This window comes from Tauraco erythrolophus, chromosome 25 (assembly GCF_009769465.1).
Source record: "Tauraco erythrolophus isolate bTauEry1 chromosome 25, bTauEry1.pri, whole genome shotgun sequence".
NCBI classification, from domain to species: domain Eukaryota; kingdom Metazoa; phylum Chordata; class Aves; order Musophagiformes; family Musophagidae; genus Tauraco; species Tauraco erythrolophus.
This window is the reverse complement of record NC_141489.1, coordinates 7,791,612-7,810,939: the sequence shown is the minus strand read 5'-3', so window position 1 is coordinate 7,810,939 and position 19,328 is coordinate 7,791,612. Positions and strand designations below refer to the sequence as shown.

The 19,328-nt window shown below is 50.7% G+C and overlaps 2 protein-coding genes across 6 annotated transcripts; both read right to left on the bottom strand.

Moving 5' to 3' along the window:
* Nucleotides 1-3,448: 3,448 nt before the first annotated feature.
* SDR39U1 (short chain dehydrogenase/reductase family 39U member 1) lies at nt 3,449-8,471 on the bottom strand. 5 transcript variants are annotated; one of them, XM_086626449.1, is made up of 6 exons: nt 8,456-8,471; nt 7,937-8,043; nt 7,508-7,590; nt 6,745-6,866; nt 5,953-6,096; nt 3,449-5,722 (listed from the first exon to the last, which is right to left on the bottom strand). In XM_086626449.1, the coding sequence occupies exons 1-6, from the start codon at nt 8,469-8,471 to the stop codon at nt 5,307-5,309; spliced, it is 888 nt and encodes a 295-aa protein (XP_086482575.1). In that variant the 3' UTR covers nt 3,449-5,306. The 5 variants fall into 5 exon arrangements, with proteins under 5 accessions (XP_086482575.1, XP_086482578.1, XP_086482576.1 ...); XM_086626452.1 differs by having other exon boundaries at nt 3,449-5,599; nt 5,956-6,096; XM_086626450.1 differs by having other exon boundaries at nt 6,751-6,866.
* Nucleotides 8,472-15,800: 7,329 nt separating this feature from the next.
* On the bottom strand, nt 15,801-17,330 carry LOC104383129 (olfactory receptor 6E1-like). Its single transcript, XM_009991209.2, has one exon. The coding sequence runs from the start codon at nt 17,303-17,305 to the stop codon at nt 16,352-16,354; it is 954 nt and encodes a 317-aa protein (XP_009989511.2). The 5' UTR covers nt 17,306-17,330; the 3' UTR covers nt 15,801-16,351.
* Nucleotides 17,331-19,328: the final 1,998 nt, after the last annotated feature.

Genomic DNA, 19,328 nt, shown 5'->3' with positions numbered 1-19,328 from the left:
GACCGGCCTGATGACCCTCGGCAGTCCCGGCAGGACGAACTCCACCGAGCGGGTGCCCCAGGAGCGGGGCACTTCGGAGCTCTCCAAGCCACACCACCACGGCCATCTCCAGTCAAGCAGTGCCAGCTCAGTCCAGGCTGCTGCCCGCCCAGGAGGCTGGGGAGCCAGCCCCCCACCTCCTCCCTCTCTTCATTGTGGGTCCAAGTTCAAGGCCAGGTTGGATGAGGCTTTGGGCAACCTGGTGTAGTGGAAGGTGTCCCTGCCCATGGCAGGGGGGTTGGAACTACATGATCCTTGAGGTCTCTTCCAACCCAAACCGTTCTATGATTGATTCTATGATTCCTTTGTCCCCTTCTTAAATAGGGCATTTGCAGAGGTGGTGATCAGCTCAGCCCTGGCCAGACAGGGTGGGGAGGTAGTTCAACCTGGCCAGAGGCTCGTCTGACTGGTTTTGGAGTCAGCAAAGTTTTCTGCAGCTTCTTACAGGGGCTATCTCTGCAGCCTCTCCAGTGCAACCACAAATCCCATCACGAACCCAGCACAGGGATACAGATAGTCATCCCCCAGCAACCAGCACCAGGCACACAGGCTGTGGCCTCACTCACACAGGTCTACTCACAGAAGAGTATCTGCTGCTTTGAGGGTATCTAGTCAAGCACCTTCTCAGTGAAAAAAAAAGAGCAATGAGAAATGGAGAAAGCCATAAGCAAGAACAGGCAGAGACACAAACCTGACTGACAAGGGAGGCAGCAATCAGAACCAAACCTGGGCAGTCACATTAGTTGATGAGGGTATGTAGGAGTGTGAGAACGTTTAGTCCAGTGAGTTTACCTGATCAGGGACCTCCTCAATGGAGACAATAAACCAAAATACAGACACAAACCTGATGAAACAAACATGGAGGCAATGGCAAGAAACAACCCTTGCTACTCACACTATCTTCATGGCCTATCAAGAAACCATAGGTGCCACATCCAGGAAGATCAACGTGGACTTTGCAACTGTTAAGACTGTGAAACAGAGAAGACCCTGGCTGCAGACATAGACTGGAAGGGGTAGGGGAATAGATGGACCAGTACAAACCCATGAGGGATGTGTGCATCTTAGAGGAGGAAAAAAGAAATGGTCACAAGCTGCCAGACTAGGTATTATACAGGGATTAGCAGGGAGATGAAGGCAAGGGGAAAAATAATACACCTAATGTGGCTGGGTGTGGATAAGGGCATAAATAAAACCCCTTTTGGTAAAAACATGCCACATAATTATATATAACACATCAGCAAGGAGCTGGACAGGAGAACCTGAAGCTCATGCTGTTTTGTACCGCCTCTTCTTCCTACATCTCTTCAACACCCCCCCAAAGAAATGAACAGGCTTGAAAGGGTTAAATAGCATGCCTGCCAAATTGGAATTAAACTGTGCTAATATTGGCTAAGTAACTGTTCAGGGTAATAGCAGGAGAGAAAAACTCACGTGGCGTGTATTTATAAATAATTAAGTATAATTTATTAATAATCTGGAATTGAACAAAGAGTCTATGATTACAATTCCTTAAGTTGTAAGAAGGGATATTTGGGTTAGACTGAGAAATCTATAGGAGGGGTAGTCACAATATGGTCTTAAAATCTCAGAAAATTGTCCCCCTCAAGTCTGAGCCATGGTTCACTGGACATGAAAGGGTATGGGAAGGTAAATGCCAACCTTAATTAGGAAAACAGCCATGTCTTATAATGTGTGAAAGAATGTGTAATGTGGACTGTCACAAATGGTGTCGAACTACCACTGGTTCCGAAAGCTAAGGGTTAAGCCTCACCATGTTTGATAAGGACTCAGCAGCCAGCACAGAGCTGACCCTGAAGCACATCACCAGTGCAGATCACCCAGCTCTGCCAGAATGAGACCAAAGCTGCAGGATCCACCCAGCCACAGACATCCCATGACCCGCTGCCTGGAGAGATGCAGTTACCAAAGACAAGCAACTGGACTTGTCTGTGAGAACTCTTACACTCACAGAGGTGTCACTGATCTTAAGGGCCTCAGTATGTCCATGTCCACCGCTGAAGTCAGACTCGGGGAGAAGGCACCGTGGTCTGCGGTGTCAGCTACTGGAGCTTCACCCTACAGCCACTGCGTAACTCTGCATCCACAAAACCAGTTACTGGGGAGACCAGCGTGAGAGAGGGGCTCCACACCAGCTGCTGGAGCAGGACAGCAGCTCACAGCTTGTATGTCTGCTGCTGAGGGAGGCGGCTGTATCTCCCATAAACCAGCTGTCTGTCCATCCACCAACAAACTTCAGGCTAGACCAGCTGGCAAGTAGGAGGCCTTGGGTCTGGGCAGGGGCATCAGGTGGGCAGTGGGTCTGTGCTCATACCTGGGGTACCTGCAAGCATGGAGTGCCTTTGGGACGAGCGCGAGCGCTGCATACACCAAACGGTGTATTAAGCTGGATGAGCCAGCGAGCATGGGACCTGTGGGATGGGTCAGAGGGCTGGGGCCCAGGCAGGGATGTGGGGCGAACAGAGGCATCACGCTGGTGCTCGCGGTACCTGTAGTATGCATGTGCTTGTGAACGCCGAGTCTGCCAGCCCCAGAGCGGTAAGGGACACGGTTGGCTGTGCTTGTGTAACACGGGCCCCATGTGAGTGCTGCCGACAGCCCTGGCTGGGGCAGTCTGTGTGACCAGCCGTGCCAGTGTCACACGCGTGTGCACATGCCTCTGACAGGTGCTCAGCTTCAGGGCTGACTGAACCTGCACACAGGAAAGCAGCAGCTGCATCCCTCAGCCTGGGCAGACCCGGGCTGGGAGCCCAGCAGCCAGGCAGGAGGGTCCTGGGCTGGGGCTACTGGGAGCAGCAGCTGCTCTTGGCATCAACAATTACAAGCATTCACCCCTAAAAGAACAGAGACTTGCCCCAAGTCAGAGAAAACCTTCAGAGCGCAGCTGGGGCACTGTGGCTGGCTCAGACGTGTCTGCGACACATTCTGCCAGCGCTGAGCACCACAGGGCTGCCGTGTCAGCGCCACGGGTGCACAAGACCTGTACTTGGGATCACAAAGACTTGCGGCCTGGGGGCAAGGTTTGTTTACAGTCATAAAAAAGTAGACACTGGTCCAAAATCCAGCCCACATCTCAGCTTGCTGTTGCTCTAATACACACGTTTTCCAGCTGCACAGAAGACAAAAGGGCAGGTGTGTGTGTGAATTTATCGTAACAGAAAAGTCCTAGTTGCATCTAGTAGCCAGTGTTTTCAGATCCCATACTGGGATTCAGGTGTCAAAGCTCATTTAAATCCTGTGATGTATTTAAGCCAAACGCCATGCAGAGGCAACCCTTCAAAATCCTGAGTGACACCTCTGGGCAGAGTCTGAGGCCTGGGAACTCTGCTTATTGTCAGTCTTTCACGGGATACGCAACCCTCTTTTCAGAAAAGCTGTGGCATGCCAGTGCTTCTCCAGTCGTCTTTATTTCCAATCACAACCCAAAGCTGTTGCAATCATCAAGGTACACACAAGTACAGAAACAATCTAATGAGGCTGGCCAACCAGCCCACCTGACAGAGGATGCTGCAGCCCACAACATCTGGAGAAGTCTGAAAAGGCAGCTGGAGTAACTGAAGATGAATCACTGCAGACTGTCCCCATTGTACTTGCCCTCAATGAACTGGATCTGCAACTCAGAGAAGGTCGGCCTGCTCTCAAGGACAGGAAACTGAGGCACATGCGAAGAGGAAGGAATCTGCACCAGAGGCAGCACAGATACAATCCAAGCAAGTCACACATCACAGGGAGTATGTCAGGTGATGTTGCTTTCATAGCTCTTCCCAAAGTCCAGCTCACCTGGCTGTGATCACACTGACTGCAAGGACTACCTCCAGTTCCAGCTGGACAGTCCCACTCTAATTTTCCCACCCGGAAAGTCAGCAGACTGCCATTCTGTCTCCAGTCCGGACTGAGCAAACAGGCAGGTGAGTGGGGAGTCAGATTCCATCAAGACTGACCCTTCAGCTACTGTGACTATATTAATTTGGCATAAATCAGAAACACGAGGATAGCTCTTTTTCTGGATTGTTTTATTTCAGGAATGGAGCTGGTGTTTTTCAATGTATATTTCTAGCTCAAAATTATGTCACACTAGGAATATTTCCCCAGAAGTAGTGCTATAATGAACTTTGCTACTCTGTAGATTTCACATTCCACTACCCACTTCAGCATGCGAAAATGGGTTACAGGAAGCATTTCCTTACAGTATGAGATGATGAAATCACAATGTTCTCCACAAGAGAAGAGGTACTGCTTCCCAAGGAATCCCAGGCAGCCTGGATATTCTCACTGCCCAATCAGTGGGAACCCCCTGAACACAAGTACCACCTCACGGGACGAATAAGGGAAATCCACCCTGTTTGGGATTAGATACCTACAACGAAGGCAATAGCTGACGTGCTCTCCTTAGACTAAAGCAGTGGCTTCCACTACTTCACACCGAGATGGACCACCCAGATTCTCCCCAGCACAAGCTCAGATGTAGTCAACACTTACCCAACACCTCAAGAGCAGTCCAGGGGTCAACAGTCCCACCATCATCCTTGTCCCTACAGGCTGGCAAAACTTCTCCTTCCCCCCTGCCACAGCATTAGCATTATGCAGCCCTGGAGGAGCGTGACTCTGGCCTAGACTCAGCTGGAGGTTCTGACAGAGCAACTTGGTACCAGCACAGAGCCACAAGAAAGGAGATGGCAAAGTCTCCAAACCATCCGTATCCAGCACCCTTTGCACCCCCTCAAGATGGATCTTCTCCAAAACCCACAATCCTTATCAGACTGAGAAAAGCAAAGCAAAAGAGCCTAAGTACATCTCTGTGCGACCACGGCGGAAAGACATGGGGAAAAACAGGAAGCGGGACTTCCGGTAACATGGAGGAGAACTACAACACCCAAATACCTCTTTCCTGCTGCCGCCCGTCTCTCAGGGCAGGAGACACTACACTCCCCAGCTGCTCTGCGAGCAGCTCGCATGCACACTGTGGAAAAGGGAAGATGGCAGATCCAGCAGTCACAATCCTTAGAGGGGCTTGTGCCCTTCCCCAAAAGCAGGTAAAATGGTGACTGCAGATGGCAATAAGAGTGATGACTCCTAAACTAGAGATGCACAGAGGGAGACAGTATGGGAAAAGATTGCTCACCCTCTCTATATGGGCATGGAGAGGTGTCAGGAAGGGGCAGGACCATCCTCTTTCACCCAGGGGAAAGCATGTGAGCCAGAGAGCTCACAAAAACATGGCCCAACCCAGCCCAACCAAGGAGTCCTCAAGCCACAATGTCCTTCAGAGCTCCAGGCAGGTCAGGGAAGATGAAACGGTAGCCACTCTCCAGGGTGCGTTTTGGCACTACCTTCTGGCCCTCCAAAAGCAGGAGGGCCCGCTCTGCCCCAAAGACAGCCCGCACGGCCCAGGCAGGCATGGGCAGCAGGGCTGGGCGCCCCAGGGCTACACCAAGCTCCTTAGCAAAGGTGCCATTGGAGGTGGCAGAGGAAGATGGGGAGACACCGTTGAGGATGCCTTGCAGACACTCACTCTCCAGGGCATGACACACAATCCCAGCCAGGTCCCGAATGTGGATCCATGGGAAGGGCTGGAGCCCAGAGCCCAAGGGGCCTCCTAGTCCCAGACGGAAAGGCCAAAGCATTTGAGATACTGCACCACCACCTCGGCCCAGTACTACTCCTGTGGGGAGAACAGAGTGAGACTAGCCTGCACACCCCCAGCCCTGCAAAAGACAAAAGCTCCCCTCACCCTTAAACCTACAATCAGGAGATAATCCTTAGAGGGGCTGGACTGGAACAGCACCCTAGCAAGGAGAGACACAAGACCTGATGTTCTCCTCCCTCCTGTTACCCCTCTTGCCCCAGCACCAAAGGAACGCCACCCATAACAGGCATGATGCCCCATCTCACCAGATCTCACGACAACACCACGTGCCGGGCTCCCAGGGATGAGAGCTGCAGCCTCCCAGGAGCTCACCAGGCGCGAGAAGAAGTCAAAATCCCCCCCAGGACTGTCCTCGGTATACTCAGCTGTGGGGCTAGGGCGGTAATAGCCTGCAGATGCAACAGCAGAAAGGGAGTCAGGGCTGAACCATGACACCAGCCCCCATCACTGCAAAATGGACCCTCTTCTCCGCATCCAGGAGCCCAGAACTTCATCACTCCATCAGGGACGTCCTCACATGAACAGCATAAGGGCTCTCTGATGGCAATGCACGCTGCAAGTTCAGAAGGATGCACTAATGCTCAGGTTGAGCTGGCAGCCCAAAGAACCAACTATACCAGCAAGCAAGGCCCTGAGCTGGCTGCACAGAAAGGCACTTGATCGAAAATTGGGCATTACAGACGTTAAACTGTGGCAGCTTTAAAGACTGTAGCAAGCAGAAACGCAAAGCTGGAGATATGTAAGGGGATTCAGCTGAGGCCCTGCTAGACAAACTGGTTCTACAGGATGCCTAAATGCTTCCACAAGAAAACAGAGAAAAGGTCCTGTCCTAATGACACCAAGAGAAAGCGTAGGGACCCAAATTCCTCTTCAGCAGTACCAAAAAACTGACCAAGGCTTGCCTAAACACAGTGACATTAATGGCAATAAAGCTGGCATTTCAAGGCAAGACATGCATCCCCCCAAGAAGTGTCCTTCTGTCTGGAGGCAGACCTCTCCAGATCATGAGTCATGCCTGGACAGGGCCCAACCAATACCTACGCCGGTGACAAGGACCCAAGCACGGGGTGGATGTTGAGCATCAGCAATGGCTTTGGCCAAGGTCTTGGTGGTCTCAACACGGCTGCTGATGACTTCCCTGGAGAAGTCATCACCCCATCTGGGAAAAGAAGAGTCACTGATTATTCTCCCCACGCCGACGTCCAAAGCAACAACAGCCCCAAGGAGGACCCCAGCAGACACCAGCTCACAAGCACACAAGAGGTCACATGAATTCCCCTCCACTCCAGAGCAGTGAGAAGACATGGGATCTTATTACCTAAATGCATGGGGACTTTGGGAGATAACAGCTCTCCACTTCCCACAAAAGGCTGTGGGGTTTGGATGGCCTTAGGACAAAGGTAGCAGAGGAGCTGGACATCAAAACTGTGTGTGGTGAGTTCTTCCCAAGTGCCTGGTGGAGGCATTTCCAAAAACACCCTCATAGAAGTCAAACTTTGGCTGTGATTTTGCATTATCTAAAGGCAGGCATCCAGCATCATTTTGGAAATATGGAACTACTTTGCTTGGCCTCCAGCTGTCAATCCAGAAGGGAATCTGTCGTTCAAAGGTCTCCCAGAACTTAACAGACCCACAGAAACGTTTTGGATACCTGAAGACCCAGATGTCAACAATTAGGTAACCCATGTGCTTCCTGGACACTCAGTTTCCTCCTCAGATCCCTTCCACATTCTCTGACAACACTGGGCTGGCTGTCTGGCCTTCATCTTGTCCCAGCAGCACTATGGGAGACCAAATTACCTGCGGAAAGGGTTGAGGACATTTTCACCAGCCAAGTTCACCACGGCATCACACAGGGGCAGTCCAGAGCGGGACAACTCTTCCTAGGCAGGGGGAACAGAGACATCACACGTCCAGCCTCCCCTCTGCTCAGGCCTTCCCTCCAACCACGCAGGGCAGGCTGCTAAGAACTCCATCCAATTCCTTCCCAGCCCCTGCAGGACACTGCCTGGAGCATAAGCACTAATGGAGAAGGTTTTGCTCCGTTGGGTGCACAGCAGTACCCATCCCAATGACTACGATCCCATGGAGCACCCAGGAGCCCAAGAGCGCACCCCTGGAGCCAGCCTGCCCACCGCAGGTTCCCTGTGCGCGCAGCAGGCTGGGGCAAGGGGGCCCGTTCCTCACCCCTGACGCGCCCCCTCCCCTGTGCCTGCTCCCCCGTCATACCCAGCTGATCCGATCCTCGCCCCCTTGTCGCGACACGGGGGTCACCGCGTGCCCGCGGCTCCGCAGCAGCTGGGCCAGGGCCGTGCCCACGAAGCCGGTCCCGCCGCCTGGGAGAAGGACAGGGCGTTGCGGGTTTGCCACCGGCCCCGGCACGCAGGGCCTGCCCGGGCGCCGCACTGCCGCGACCCGCTTCCCGCTACTGCGGGCCCGGGCCCCCGGCCCCCCGCTCCGCCCCCCAGCCCTGAGGGCCGCCCCTGCCGCGTCCCACCCCCAGCCCGGGCAGGGGAGAGAGCGGACGGGCCGCAGCCTCCGCCGCAGCGCCCTCCGTGCGGCCCCGGCCCCGCCACGCGGATCCCGCGGCGCCCCGGGCCCGCTCGGCACGAGCTCCCTCCGCCCGCCCCGCCCCGCGGCCCCGACCGACAGCGCGGGCGGCCGAGGGGCGGCCGAGGGGCGGCCGAGGGGCGGCCGAGGGGCGGCCGAGGGGCCCCGCGCACCGGGCCGGCCCTGCCGCCCACTCACCCACCAGCACCCGCATGGCTGCGCCGCGTGCGCATGCGCCAGGCAGCACCGACTGCGCGTGCGCCTCCCGCTGCCGGGGCGGGGCGCTTGAAGGGCCCGCGGGGCTGCGCGGCGGAGCGGGAGGAGCCGAGGGACCGGAGGAGCCGAGGGACCGGAGGAGCCGAGGGACCGGAGGAGCCGAGGGACCGGAGGAGCCGAGGGACCGGAGGAGCCGAGGGACCGGAGGAGCCGAGGGACGAGCGGAGCCCGCGGCGCTGCGCGGCGGAGCGAGACCCCCCGGCGAACGCCGCGAAAGGCGTCTGGGGGAGACGCTGGTGAGGCACAGGCTGTGCCCGCTGCGCGGGGCGGGGTTACCAGTCAGTTAAATCGGTTCGTCAGTCAGTTAAAACAACCGGAAAAAAGGCCACTGAAGTGGTCTGGAAAATTTGTAATCGAAAATGAAGAATTTTGCGATTGGGAATTAGGCTGGGATTGTTCTCGCGGACCCTAAGCCCCCCGTCCCTCTGGACACCTTCTTGCCCGTCTCCTCAGGGTCGTGGGAAAATGGATCATCCCAAGGACGTGACGCTGCCGCTGGCCGCCGGACGCCTCTGCTGACGGGCGCCCGCCGGCAGACAGGCTGCCGGCCCGCAGCGCCCGGGGCTGCCTTCGCGCCACGCAACCTGCCGCTGCTGTCGGCTGCTGCTGCCTCCTGTCCCGCGAGGGGCACAGCGTGCTGCCAGCCTGTGGGCAGGACCTCTGCGCATGGATGGCTGTCCTGAGGCAGGGACGAATCATAAAATGGTTAGAGTTGGAAGGGACCTCAAAGATCATCTAGTTCAAATGCCGCTGCCACAGGCAGGGACACCCTCCACTACACCAGGTTGCCCAAAGCCCCATCCAACCCGGCGTTGAACACTTCCAGGGATGGGGCAGCCACAGCTTCTCTGGGCAACCTGTGCCAGTGCCTCACCACCCTCTGAGTGAAAAATTTCTTCCTTAGATCCAATCTAAATCTCCCCTCTTTCAGTTTAAAGCCATTGCCCCTTGTACTATTGTGATAAATGAGCGAGTCCCAAACAGAACTCCAATCAAAGTTTACAATTTATTAAGCGAATAAAGGCAAGCAAACAGCGCTGGGTGCGCCGGGAGTCTCCGCTCCACCAAGACGCACACCCGCCGTGGCAGTTTTTCTTGTATTTATACAAACATATTCATAGCCCCCCCAAAAAGGTCAGTTTTTTCCCATGAGATCATTTCTATAGTCCCCACCTCAGGATCCGCCTCAGGCTCCTCCTCGACACGCCTCCTGATGGTCGTGGGCCTGGGTCTTCAGGATGAAGGCCGGAGGTCTTCCTCACGTGGGCAGGGGTCTTCAGGATGAAGGCCGGAGGTCTTCCTCACTGTGCACTTTTCACCTCTTCTCTAAAATTCCCGATTTGGCTGCGTTTGCAGAACCAAACCGGTTCCAGCCTGGTCCGTCCTTGAGTGGACATCTGGTTGTAGTTCTTGTTAGTCCTTATCTTGCCCACATGGGCTAGTTTTTGTCTCCCTTCCTCCCTACAGATGTGTGGGTCCTGAGTTACGACTTTGCTGGCATCTCTCTTATCTCTCTCACCAACCTCCTCCCTGGGCAGCCAGCAGGGACTGAGACTTCACACTTTAATTAAGGCAAGCAATAATTCATACAGCAGTTAGTGTAGCAGTTAGTATTGAGTGTTTAAACAATTAACTTGTTAGTATTTAATATTTAAACAATAACTAATATATACCTTCTTATGTGATTTTGTTAGTATTTCTATATTCCCTCTGTCAGCCCCCCCTTTTTATTAGATCAAGTAAATCCTTTTACTTGCATAAGTTTCCCGATTGATATAACACTTTGTGCACTGAAAATATACACACCAAACCCATATGTACAGCAGTGTCAGTAGCAATATTAAAGCAGCTGCAGCTATTAACAGTATTGTCACAGGATATTTTAAATGACTGAAAAATCCTGGAGCTGAAGGTGACCACCTGAAGAGAGCTTCCCAGCATCTATGCTCTCCATCCTTTTCTACCTTTTCACCATTTCCTTTTATCTCGTTTTGCATCACGATGAACTGTCACCAGAGCTCTTTGTTCTGCAGTGCCAGAGCATCCTGTGTATCACTCTGGCAGTCAGCAGCATCATGAGGAATTTCGCAAGTTTATGTTTTTGCATTTCACAGAGATCTTAAACTAAGATAATCACTTCTCTTAAATAAGGCACACCCCGCTCCTTACCACCATATTGACACGAATCAAAGGAACATATTTCACACTATCACTACACACCCTTGTAAAAAGTCCCTCTCCAGCTTTCCTGTAGGCCCCCTTTAGGTACTGGAAGGCTGCTAGAAAATGAAATGCTGCAGATATGTTTATCCACCTATCTGCAGTTCAGCCCACCAAGTCATCCATCCTTGGCAGCACATGCACCCATAGCCACTGCTGATCCATCCTCCTTCCCCCGTAACCAGCTCTGTCTTCTTATCCCTGCTACCACCAGCCGTATAAAAGTGTTTGACAAGTCCTGTGGTTAAATAAGGAAAGAACTGGTGCAGCGGCTGAAATGCACGGACTCCATAGATGTGATGCCAGAGACACCTTTATTACAATTTTACAAGCACCTTTTATAGATCATCACTCCAGCCACGAAGTGTCCATGTGCCCCTTGCCCAGCTGTGATTGGTTACAAACAAGAGTGCACGCGCCTATTTTAGCTTTACTATTGGCTATGCCTAAAATAGCATTACTAAACTAAATATCAGTTTCTCACACACCTCATATCATCTTCCCATACTCCCCATGTCAGCTTCTCACACTCCCCACACCAGCTGCTCACACTCCCTTTTCTTTTCTATCCTCTTTATCGGTGTTTCCCAACTTCATGAAGAACACAGGCTTAAATCATCGAGGTCAAACCCCAACTGTAACTGTGTGTATGATTCCACAAACTGGGTTTCTAGGAGGAGTTGGGTGGAAATCTAAGAGACTGGGAATTATTGTACAGGAGGAGGCATCCGTGTGGTTCACAGGATGAAAGGCAGAGATGGACAGCTGGTTTCTGTATGGCATGTGTGGGCAGGCAGGTGGATGACCTGAAGCCACCCTCCATATGCACTGCAGTCTGCTCATCTCTGTCTGCTGAATGGGTCATGGTGGTGATATTAGCTGGAGGTGTTGGCAGGCTGTACATGCATTCTTCTTTTAACTCCTCCATAAAGGGCAAATGGCTGTACCTGGGTGCAGCCTTGTAGGTCCTTCATAGAATCATAGAATCATAGAATTTCTAGGTTGGAAAAGACCTTAGAGATCATCCAGTCCAACCGTCCCTAATCCCCATTAAACCATATCCCTAAGCAGTTCATCCACCCTATTCTTAAACACATCCAGGGATGGGGACTCAACCACCTCCCTGGGCAGCCTATTCCAGTGGCTGACAACCCTTTCAGAGAAGAAATACTTCCTAACATCCAACCTGAATCTCCCCTGACTAAGCTTATGCCCATTTCCTCTTGTTCTATCACCCATCACTAATGTAAAGAGCCCTTCCCCCACCTCCCCACCATCCCTTCTCAAGTACTTGTAGGCTGTAATCAGGTCTCCCCTCAGCCTCCTCTTCTCCAGGCTAAACAGCCCCAACTCCCTCAGCCGCTCCTCATAAGTTTTATTTTCCAGCCCCTTGACCAGTTTAGTCGCCCTTCTTTGGACTCGCTCCAGGAGCTCAATATCTCTCTTAAAGCGAGGGGCCCAAAACTGGACACAATATTCCAGGTGCGGCCTCACCAGTGCCGAGTACAGGGGCAGGATCACTTCCCTGCTCCTGCTGGTCACACTATTCTTGATACATGCCAGTATCCCATTGGCCTTTTTGGCCACCTGGGCACACTGCTGGCTCATATCAAGCCGGTAGTCAACCAACACCCCCAGGTCCTTCTCCGCCAGGCAGCTCTCCAGCCACTCCTCCCCGAGCCTATAGCGATGCTTGGGGTTTTTATACCCCAAGTGAAGGACTCTGCACTTGGCCTTATTAAAGCTCATGCCATTGGCCTCAGCCCAACGATCCAGTCTGTTCAAATCCCTCTGAAGGGCCTCCCTACCCTCGAGCAGATCGACACAGCCTCCCAGCTTGGTGTCATCCGCAAACTTACTGAGGGTACATTCAATTCCCTCATCCAGGTCATTGATAAAGGTGTTAAACAGAACTGGACCGAGCACTGAGCCCTGGGGAACCCCACTGGTGACCGGCCTCCAGCCGGATTTAGCCCCATTTACCACCACTCTTTGGGCCCGGCCGTCCAGCCAGTTTTTAACCCAAAGGAGGGTGTGCCTGTCCAGGCCAGCAGTTACCAGTTTCTCAACCAGAACACTATGAGAGACTGTATCAAAGGCTTTACTGAGGTCAAGGAAAACTGCATCCACAGCCCTTCCCACGTCAACCAGGCGGGTCACCCCGTCATAGAAGGTGATCAAGTTTGATTGGCAAGACCTGCCTTTCATAAACCCATGTTGACTGGGCCTGGTCACCCGGTTAACCTGTATGTGCTCATTAATAGCACTCAAGATAACCTGTTCCATGACTTTGCCCGTCACCGAGGTCAGACTGACAGGCCTGTAGTTCCCTGGATCCTCCTTCCGCCCTTTTTTGTAAATGGGGGTAACACCCGCCAGCCTCCAGTCCAGCGGAACTTCCCCAGTGAGCCAAGACTGCCCAAAGATAATGGACAGGGGTTTGGCAATGACATCCGCCAGCTCTCTCAGGGCTCTCGGGTGGACTCTCATTTATTGCATTCACTAATACTGTCAGCTAAAATCCTCCAAAGAACATCTTTGATCTCACTCTCCTGCAGGTTCAGGAGCTCATATGCTGGAATGTTTTACAAAGCTCTATCTGAAGTAGCAATCATTTAAAGGAAATCCCATTGCAGGTGTTGTGCTGAAGTCTAGAACAGAGACACTTTGCAGATCTACTAATATTTTTACTTTCTCTCTAGGAAAAAAAAAAAAAAAAAAAATGAACGACAGAATAAATAAACAGATAAATCATAGAATCATAGAATCATAGAATGGTTAGGGCTGGAAGGGACCTTCAAAGGTCATCTAGTCCAACCCCCCTGCAAGGAACAGGGATATCTCCAACTAGATCAGGTTGCTCAGGGCCTCGTCCAACCGGGCCTTGAACGTCTCCAGGGATGGAGCATCCACCACCTCTCTGGGCAACCTGTTCCAGTGTTCTACAACTCTCATGCTAAAAAATTTTTTCCTAATATCCAATCTGAATCTACCTCCCTCTATTTTAAAACCATTACCCCTTGTCCTATCACAACAGGCCCTCCTGAACAGCCTCTCCCCATCTTTCTTGTAGGCCCCCTTGAGGTACTGGAAGACCGCTATAAGGTCACCCCGAGCCTCCTCTTCTCCAGGCTGAACAGCCCCAACTCTTTCAGCCTGTCCTCATAGGAAAGGTGCTCCAGCCCTCTTATCATCTTCGTGGCCCTCCTCTGGACCCTCTCCAACTGGTCCATGTCCTTCTTATGTTGGGGGCTCCAGAACTGGACGCGGTACTCCTAGTGAGGTCTCACGAGGGCAGAGTAGAGGGGAAGAATCACCTCTCTTGACCTGCTGGCCATGATCCTCTTGATGCAGCCCAGGATGCGGTTGGCCCTCTGGGCCACAAGAGCACATTGCCGGCTCATATTGAGCTTCTCGTCCACCAGTACTCCCAAGTCCTTCTCCTCAGGGCTGCTCTCGATCCATTCTCTGCCCAGTCTGTATTTGTGCCTGGGATTGCCACGACCCAGATGTAGGACCTTGCATTTGGCCTGGTTGAACTTCATGGGGTTGGCACGGGCCCACCTCTCCAGCCTGTCGAGGTCCCTCTGGATGGCATCCCTCCCTTCCAGCGTGTCGACGGCACCACACAGCTTGGTGTCATCGGCGAACTTGCTGAGGGTGCACTCCATGCCACTGTCCACGTCACCGACAAAGATGTTGAAGAGGGCCGGGCCCAACACGGACCCCTGAGGGACGCCACTCGTGATGCATAAATCTTTCTGACCACACCCAAGCTTTATCTAGCAAGAGTTAAAGAGGAAAAGAGAATGTTTGGTTTTGTGGTTTTCTTATCCGTACTGATGTGGAGCTGTGAACTGCTCACTATAGAGTGTAACAACAGCATTTTAATGCTTAGTTTGCACTATAAGATAAAATTAGATTAATTTGCAGTTTACTCTATGACCTGAAAGTGTGTTCACTGAGATGCTAACTAATGACTAATGACTGAGCTCATGTTTTCAAGTGCTTGCTACAATCCTGGCCTGCATCTGTCACCAGAAGAGCTTCAAGTGATTTTATTTTTTTTCTTTTTCTTTCACTTTCTTTTCACTTCTGTCACACTCAATGCTTCACTTCCGTGCAAGAAAAATAGTTTGGAAGAATAACTGGAGAAACTTGTCAGGCTTTACTAGTTCCAGACCATTCAGTTAACACACTTCCCTAAGTTTTCCTAAGCCTGGCAGCTCTAAAGACAAATGATCCCACAGTAGCTTAAACTTTTGTAGTTCTCATAATTAGCATCAGGGAAGAAACAGGTGACATGTTGAAATGATCCACTTTTATTTTGCTTTTGGATTTACATGATTGTGACAGGCCTAAAATAACAAATGTATCTTTACGTAGCCATTTTGAGAAACTAGAAAAGGAAGCTGTCTTTTGGGCAAAGGGTTATTTTTCCAAGTAAAAGTAAATCAATAACAAAATACCTGATTTTATTATAAAATAACATTTTCTTTCTATTCTTTTCAATTCAGACCCAAAAATGAAGGTGCAATAAACAATACTTGCAATTAATGGGGTCCACCACAGAGGTCAGGCAAAACAATGAGGCTAGGAAAATCCATCTGGAAAGAGCTGGTTGTAAGAAAGTCAGCATGACCTTCATGCCCAGAATCTTCTTAGACAAGCCCAACCAGGCATGGCCTCAGCTGCAGATGACAATGGTAAAGAACGAACAGGAACTTGAAAGCATGAGGTTTTCTTCCTCTGAGCTCTCGTTTCAGATTCTAAATGTCGCCACCTTGAAAATCTTCCTAACACTTTCAGAATTGGAAGGTGTTCCAAAACAAGCTTGGAGTTTTTCATTTTCTTGTATGTGTAAAGTTCAAGGGTTTCCCCCCTAGATTAAGTTGAATATATCTCCACCCAAGGTCCCCAAGAGTACAAATACCATCTCAATCTCTAGACAATGCTTTTCCAGCAGGTGGATCTTAATATGCACTGACAGATTTTTACAGACTCTTCATTCATTAGTATTCAAAGTCCATACTTCACACAGAAGGTACAACTATAACTCAACACAACCATTACAAGGCAAGGGTTCAGGCAGTAAGCAAATACACATGCCTTAAACTATCCCACCACCCATCAGGGTCCCTGACAGAAGGACAACGGTTCTCTTTCTCCTCAACTGAAAGAAAAATTACACTAGCATAGAAACAAATAAACAGAGCTTGTAAACTAAAGTTTGCAAATCCACAGCATTGACCACTCTCTAGATCAAATAAAAACTTCCTCCTTCTGTAACCTCACCCACTGTACATTCCTATGGCATGTTCAATTTGCTGCAGCCCATCTTCATACCAATGAGATCTGGTCTTTCTCCTTTCATTCTTGCCCTCCTAAATCACTCTTGTATATCCTGTACGTTGTACATCACATGCCTAGTTCTCCTTTCAGCACCAGCTGCTACATTTCTAAAGTGTACTGGAGATTCTCATCTTTCACCAGTTTTGTCATGTAGGCAAAAAGTGAGTGAGGGACAACAGATCAGAGACAGTAACAAAGTTTCTGACATTCACTGCACAAATGCATACTTGGAATATTGATATGCCTTCAGCCTTTAAGGTGGTTCAGGGTGTTCTGTAAGAACTGTGCATGGAGAAATACCTTTTGCAAGGCTTCTTGAACCTGTCTGTTCCTCAGACTGAAGACGAACGGGCTGAGCAGAGGAAATACCACCGTGTTGAGAATTGCTACCCCTTTGCTGATGTCAAGCCCACCCATCTGTACAGGTTTAACATACATGAAAATGCAACTCCCATAAGCGATGGAGACAAGAATAAGGTGAGAAGCACAAGTGGAAAAGGCTTTCTGCCTCCCTGAAGCAGATGAAATGTGCAATATAGTGGAAATTATATTGGCATAAGACATGACTGTGATAACGAGAGTGCTCAGGAGAGAAAAAGCAGCTAGTGAGAAGCTAACCCACTTTAGAACAGGTGTTTCCGTGCAGGAAAGTTTTAGCAAAGGTGCACTGTCACAGAAGAAATGATTAATGTTTTGGTTACAAAAGGGTAACTGGAAGATAATAATTGATGGGCCAATTAGAAGTGCAAAACTCAGCCCCCAAGAACCAAGCACTAATGAGCTACAAAGCCCATTGCTCATTGTAGTGGAGTAAGACAAGGGGCAGCAGATGGCTACATACCTGTCAAATGACATTGCTGCCAAGAGAAGAAACTCTGTCGTGCCAAAGGCGAAATACAAAAAACATTGAACAAAGCAACCAATCGTAGAAATTGTCTTTTCTCCTGATGCTAGGTTGAACAAAACCTTAGGAATGACAGAGGAAGTGAAACCAATTTCCAGGAGTGAAAAGTTCCAAATAAAGTAATACATGGGCACATGGAGCCCTCGGTCAGTGTTGCTGATGATGACAATCACTAAGTTTCCAATTATAATTGAGATGTAGATGATGAGGAGAACCACAAACATAAAGATCTGCAACTTTCTGCCAGCAGTAAAACCCACAAGGATGAAATTCTTGACCATGGTTTGGTTTTCCATTGCAACATTTACTTCTGTGCCTTGTGCTGTGAATAACTGGGGGGAGAGGAGAGGGAGGATTCAATGCTATATTTTAAATTGAAATGGATATGAAACATGAATCAGCAGAGAACTGAAAGAGAAATGACTCTAACATGAAGGCAAGCGTTCAATACTTTCATTTTCTTTTCCATCAGTACTAGCTTTTCGTTTTTTCCTGATTTCAAAATACCGAAAATTATACAGCTGCTGTAGTTCATAATAGCACTGTACAGCCAAATTCAATCTTCAAAAAGAAAGCTGAGAGAACTAAAAAAAATATTGCAAAATAAAAAACATGTCACCAAAGTCAGTTTCTACTAATCTCTTCCTATTTCTTTCCAATCTAAGACAAAGTTTAAGGGACAAGAAGAGATTTTCTTTTTGTTCAGGCTTCTAAACTCCGTAATATATTTGAAAATAGAGGTGTTGCAAGAAAATAAAGCCACTTTCCTAGAAGTCTGTTTTCAAAAATTTTCACATTAACAGTAAGATGGTTACCTTTGTAACACGATGAATGTCGGAGTTTAAGTCTAGGACGTTTCACACTCCTGAGCCGTTCTAAGGCTGAGCTCTGTCTCTCTTCTCCACACATCTTCTCCAACACCAAATAATGAAGGCTTTTAAGTAACTGACAAAGAACAAGTGGGAAGGAAGATATCTACCCTGGGACAGCACAGAGTCGTGCAAATGTAAACACCACCGCTGGATTAGCACATTAAATTCTCTAATTACTGTTCTTCCTAGACTGTGATGACTTTCAATGCATCATGCATTGAAATGGAGTCAGCACCAACGGTCTTTCAGCACGCCTCGGTAGCACGGACGGTAAGTTCTGCGGCCGGGGGGGTAGATTGAGGTGGAAAAAGCGAGGGTCGAGTGAGCTACAAGCCAGGCATGGCCCGGCGGGAGCCAGGATCTCCTGTGTCCCGGTTCCGGCAGTGCCGACGTGACTGCTGACGCAGGGGGGCGGACCCGGGAACTGACGCGGGAGATTTAAACGGCCCTGAGGAGCGCAGCGACCCGGAGCGGGCAAACAGGGGCGGGGCGCGGCAGAGTGAGGGGCGCGGCAGTTTGCGCAGGCAGGGCGAGCAGACAGAGCGTCGAGCCCGGTCGGAAGTCCCTGACTAACATGGTGGTCACTAGGCATAAAGCGAAGGCTGCCCCCAGCCCGGTGCCAGCCAGGACCGACGCAGCCTCCCAGACGGACCCCCGCTGGGTGCACGCTGCCACCCAGGTGAGCTGCAGGTCTTGTTCCCTGAGTGTATTGGCTCAGGTTGCCACCGGGGAACTCACTTGTGGGAGCTGTGCCAGGGTGGAGGAACTCCTCCGCCTGGTGACAGAGCTCAGAGAGGAGGTAAGCAGGCTGAGGGCCATCAGGGAGCGCGAGAGGGAGATTGACCAATGGACCAGCACCCTGTGCTCCCTCCCGCAGACCCAACAGGCTACCACAGCTGCTCAGACTGAGGAGCCCCCAACCTCTCCCCACCTGGCCGGGAAGAGGAATCCAGGTGGGAATGAGCAATGGCAGCAGGTCCCTGCCCGGCGCGGCAAGCCTGCCCCCTCTGCTCCTGCAACTACCTCCCAGGTTCCATTACACAACAGATTTGAAACTCTGCAAGTGGAACCAACACCCAGGGAGGATGATGATACACACACGCTAGTATCCTTCCCTAGGACCACACGTATCATCAAGACAGCCTCAGTTAAGAAGGAAAGGCGGGTGATTGTTTTAGGAGACTCCCTTTTGAGGGGTGTGGAGGGACAGATTTGTAGACCTGACCCTTTACACAGGGAGGTCTGCTCCCTTCCTGGGGCAACAATTAGGGATGTAACAAAAAAACTCCCATCTATAGTCAGACCCACTGATTACTACCCTCTTCTTCTTTTCCAAGTTGGTATGGATGACATTAGGAAAAGAAACATCCGGACTATTAAGAAAGATCTCAGGGTTTTGGGAAGAATGTTGAAGGGATCGGGGGCCCAAGTAATATTCTCTTCTATC

Excerpts from the sequence above, each read along its gene's own strand:
- SDR39U1 (XM_086626449.1), bottom strand. Across the intron at positions 7,591-7,936 it reads GCGAGGATCGGATCAGCTGG|GAAGAGTTGTCCCGCTCTGG; the intron begins GTATGACGGGGG and ends CCCCCTGCCTAG. Across the intron at positions 6,097-6,744 it reads GGTCCTTGTCACCGGCGTAG|GCTATTACCGCCCTAGCCCC; the intron begins GTATTGGTTGGG and ends TTGCATCTGCAG.
- LOC104383129 (XM_009991209.2), bottom strand. The coding sequence starts at position 17,305 with ATGGAAAACCAAACCATGGTCAAGAATTTCATCCTTGTGGGTTTTACT.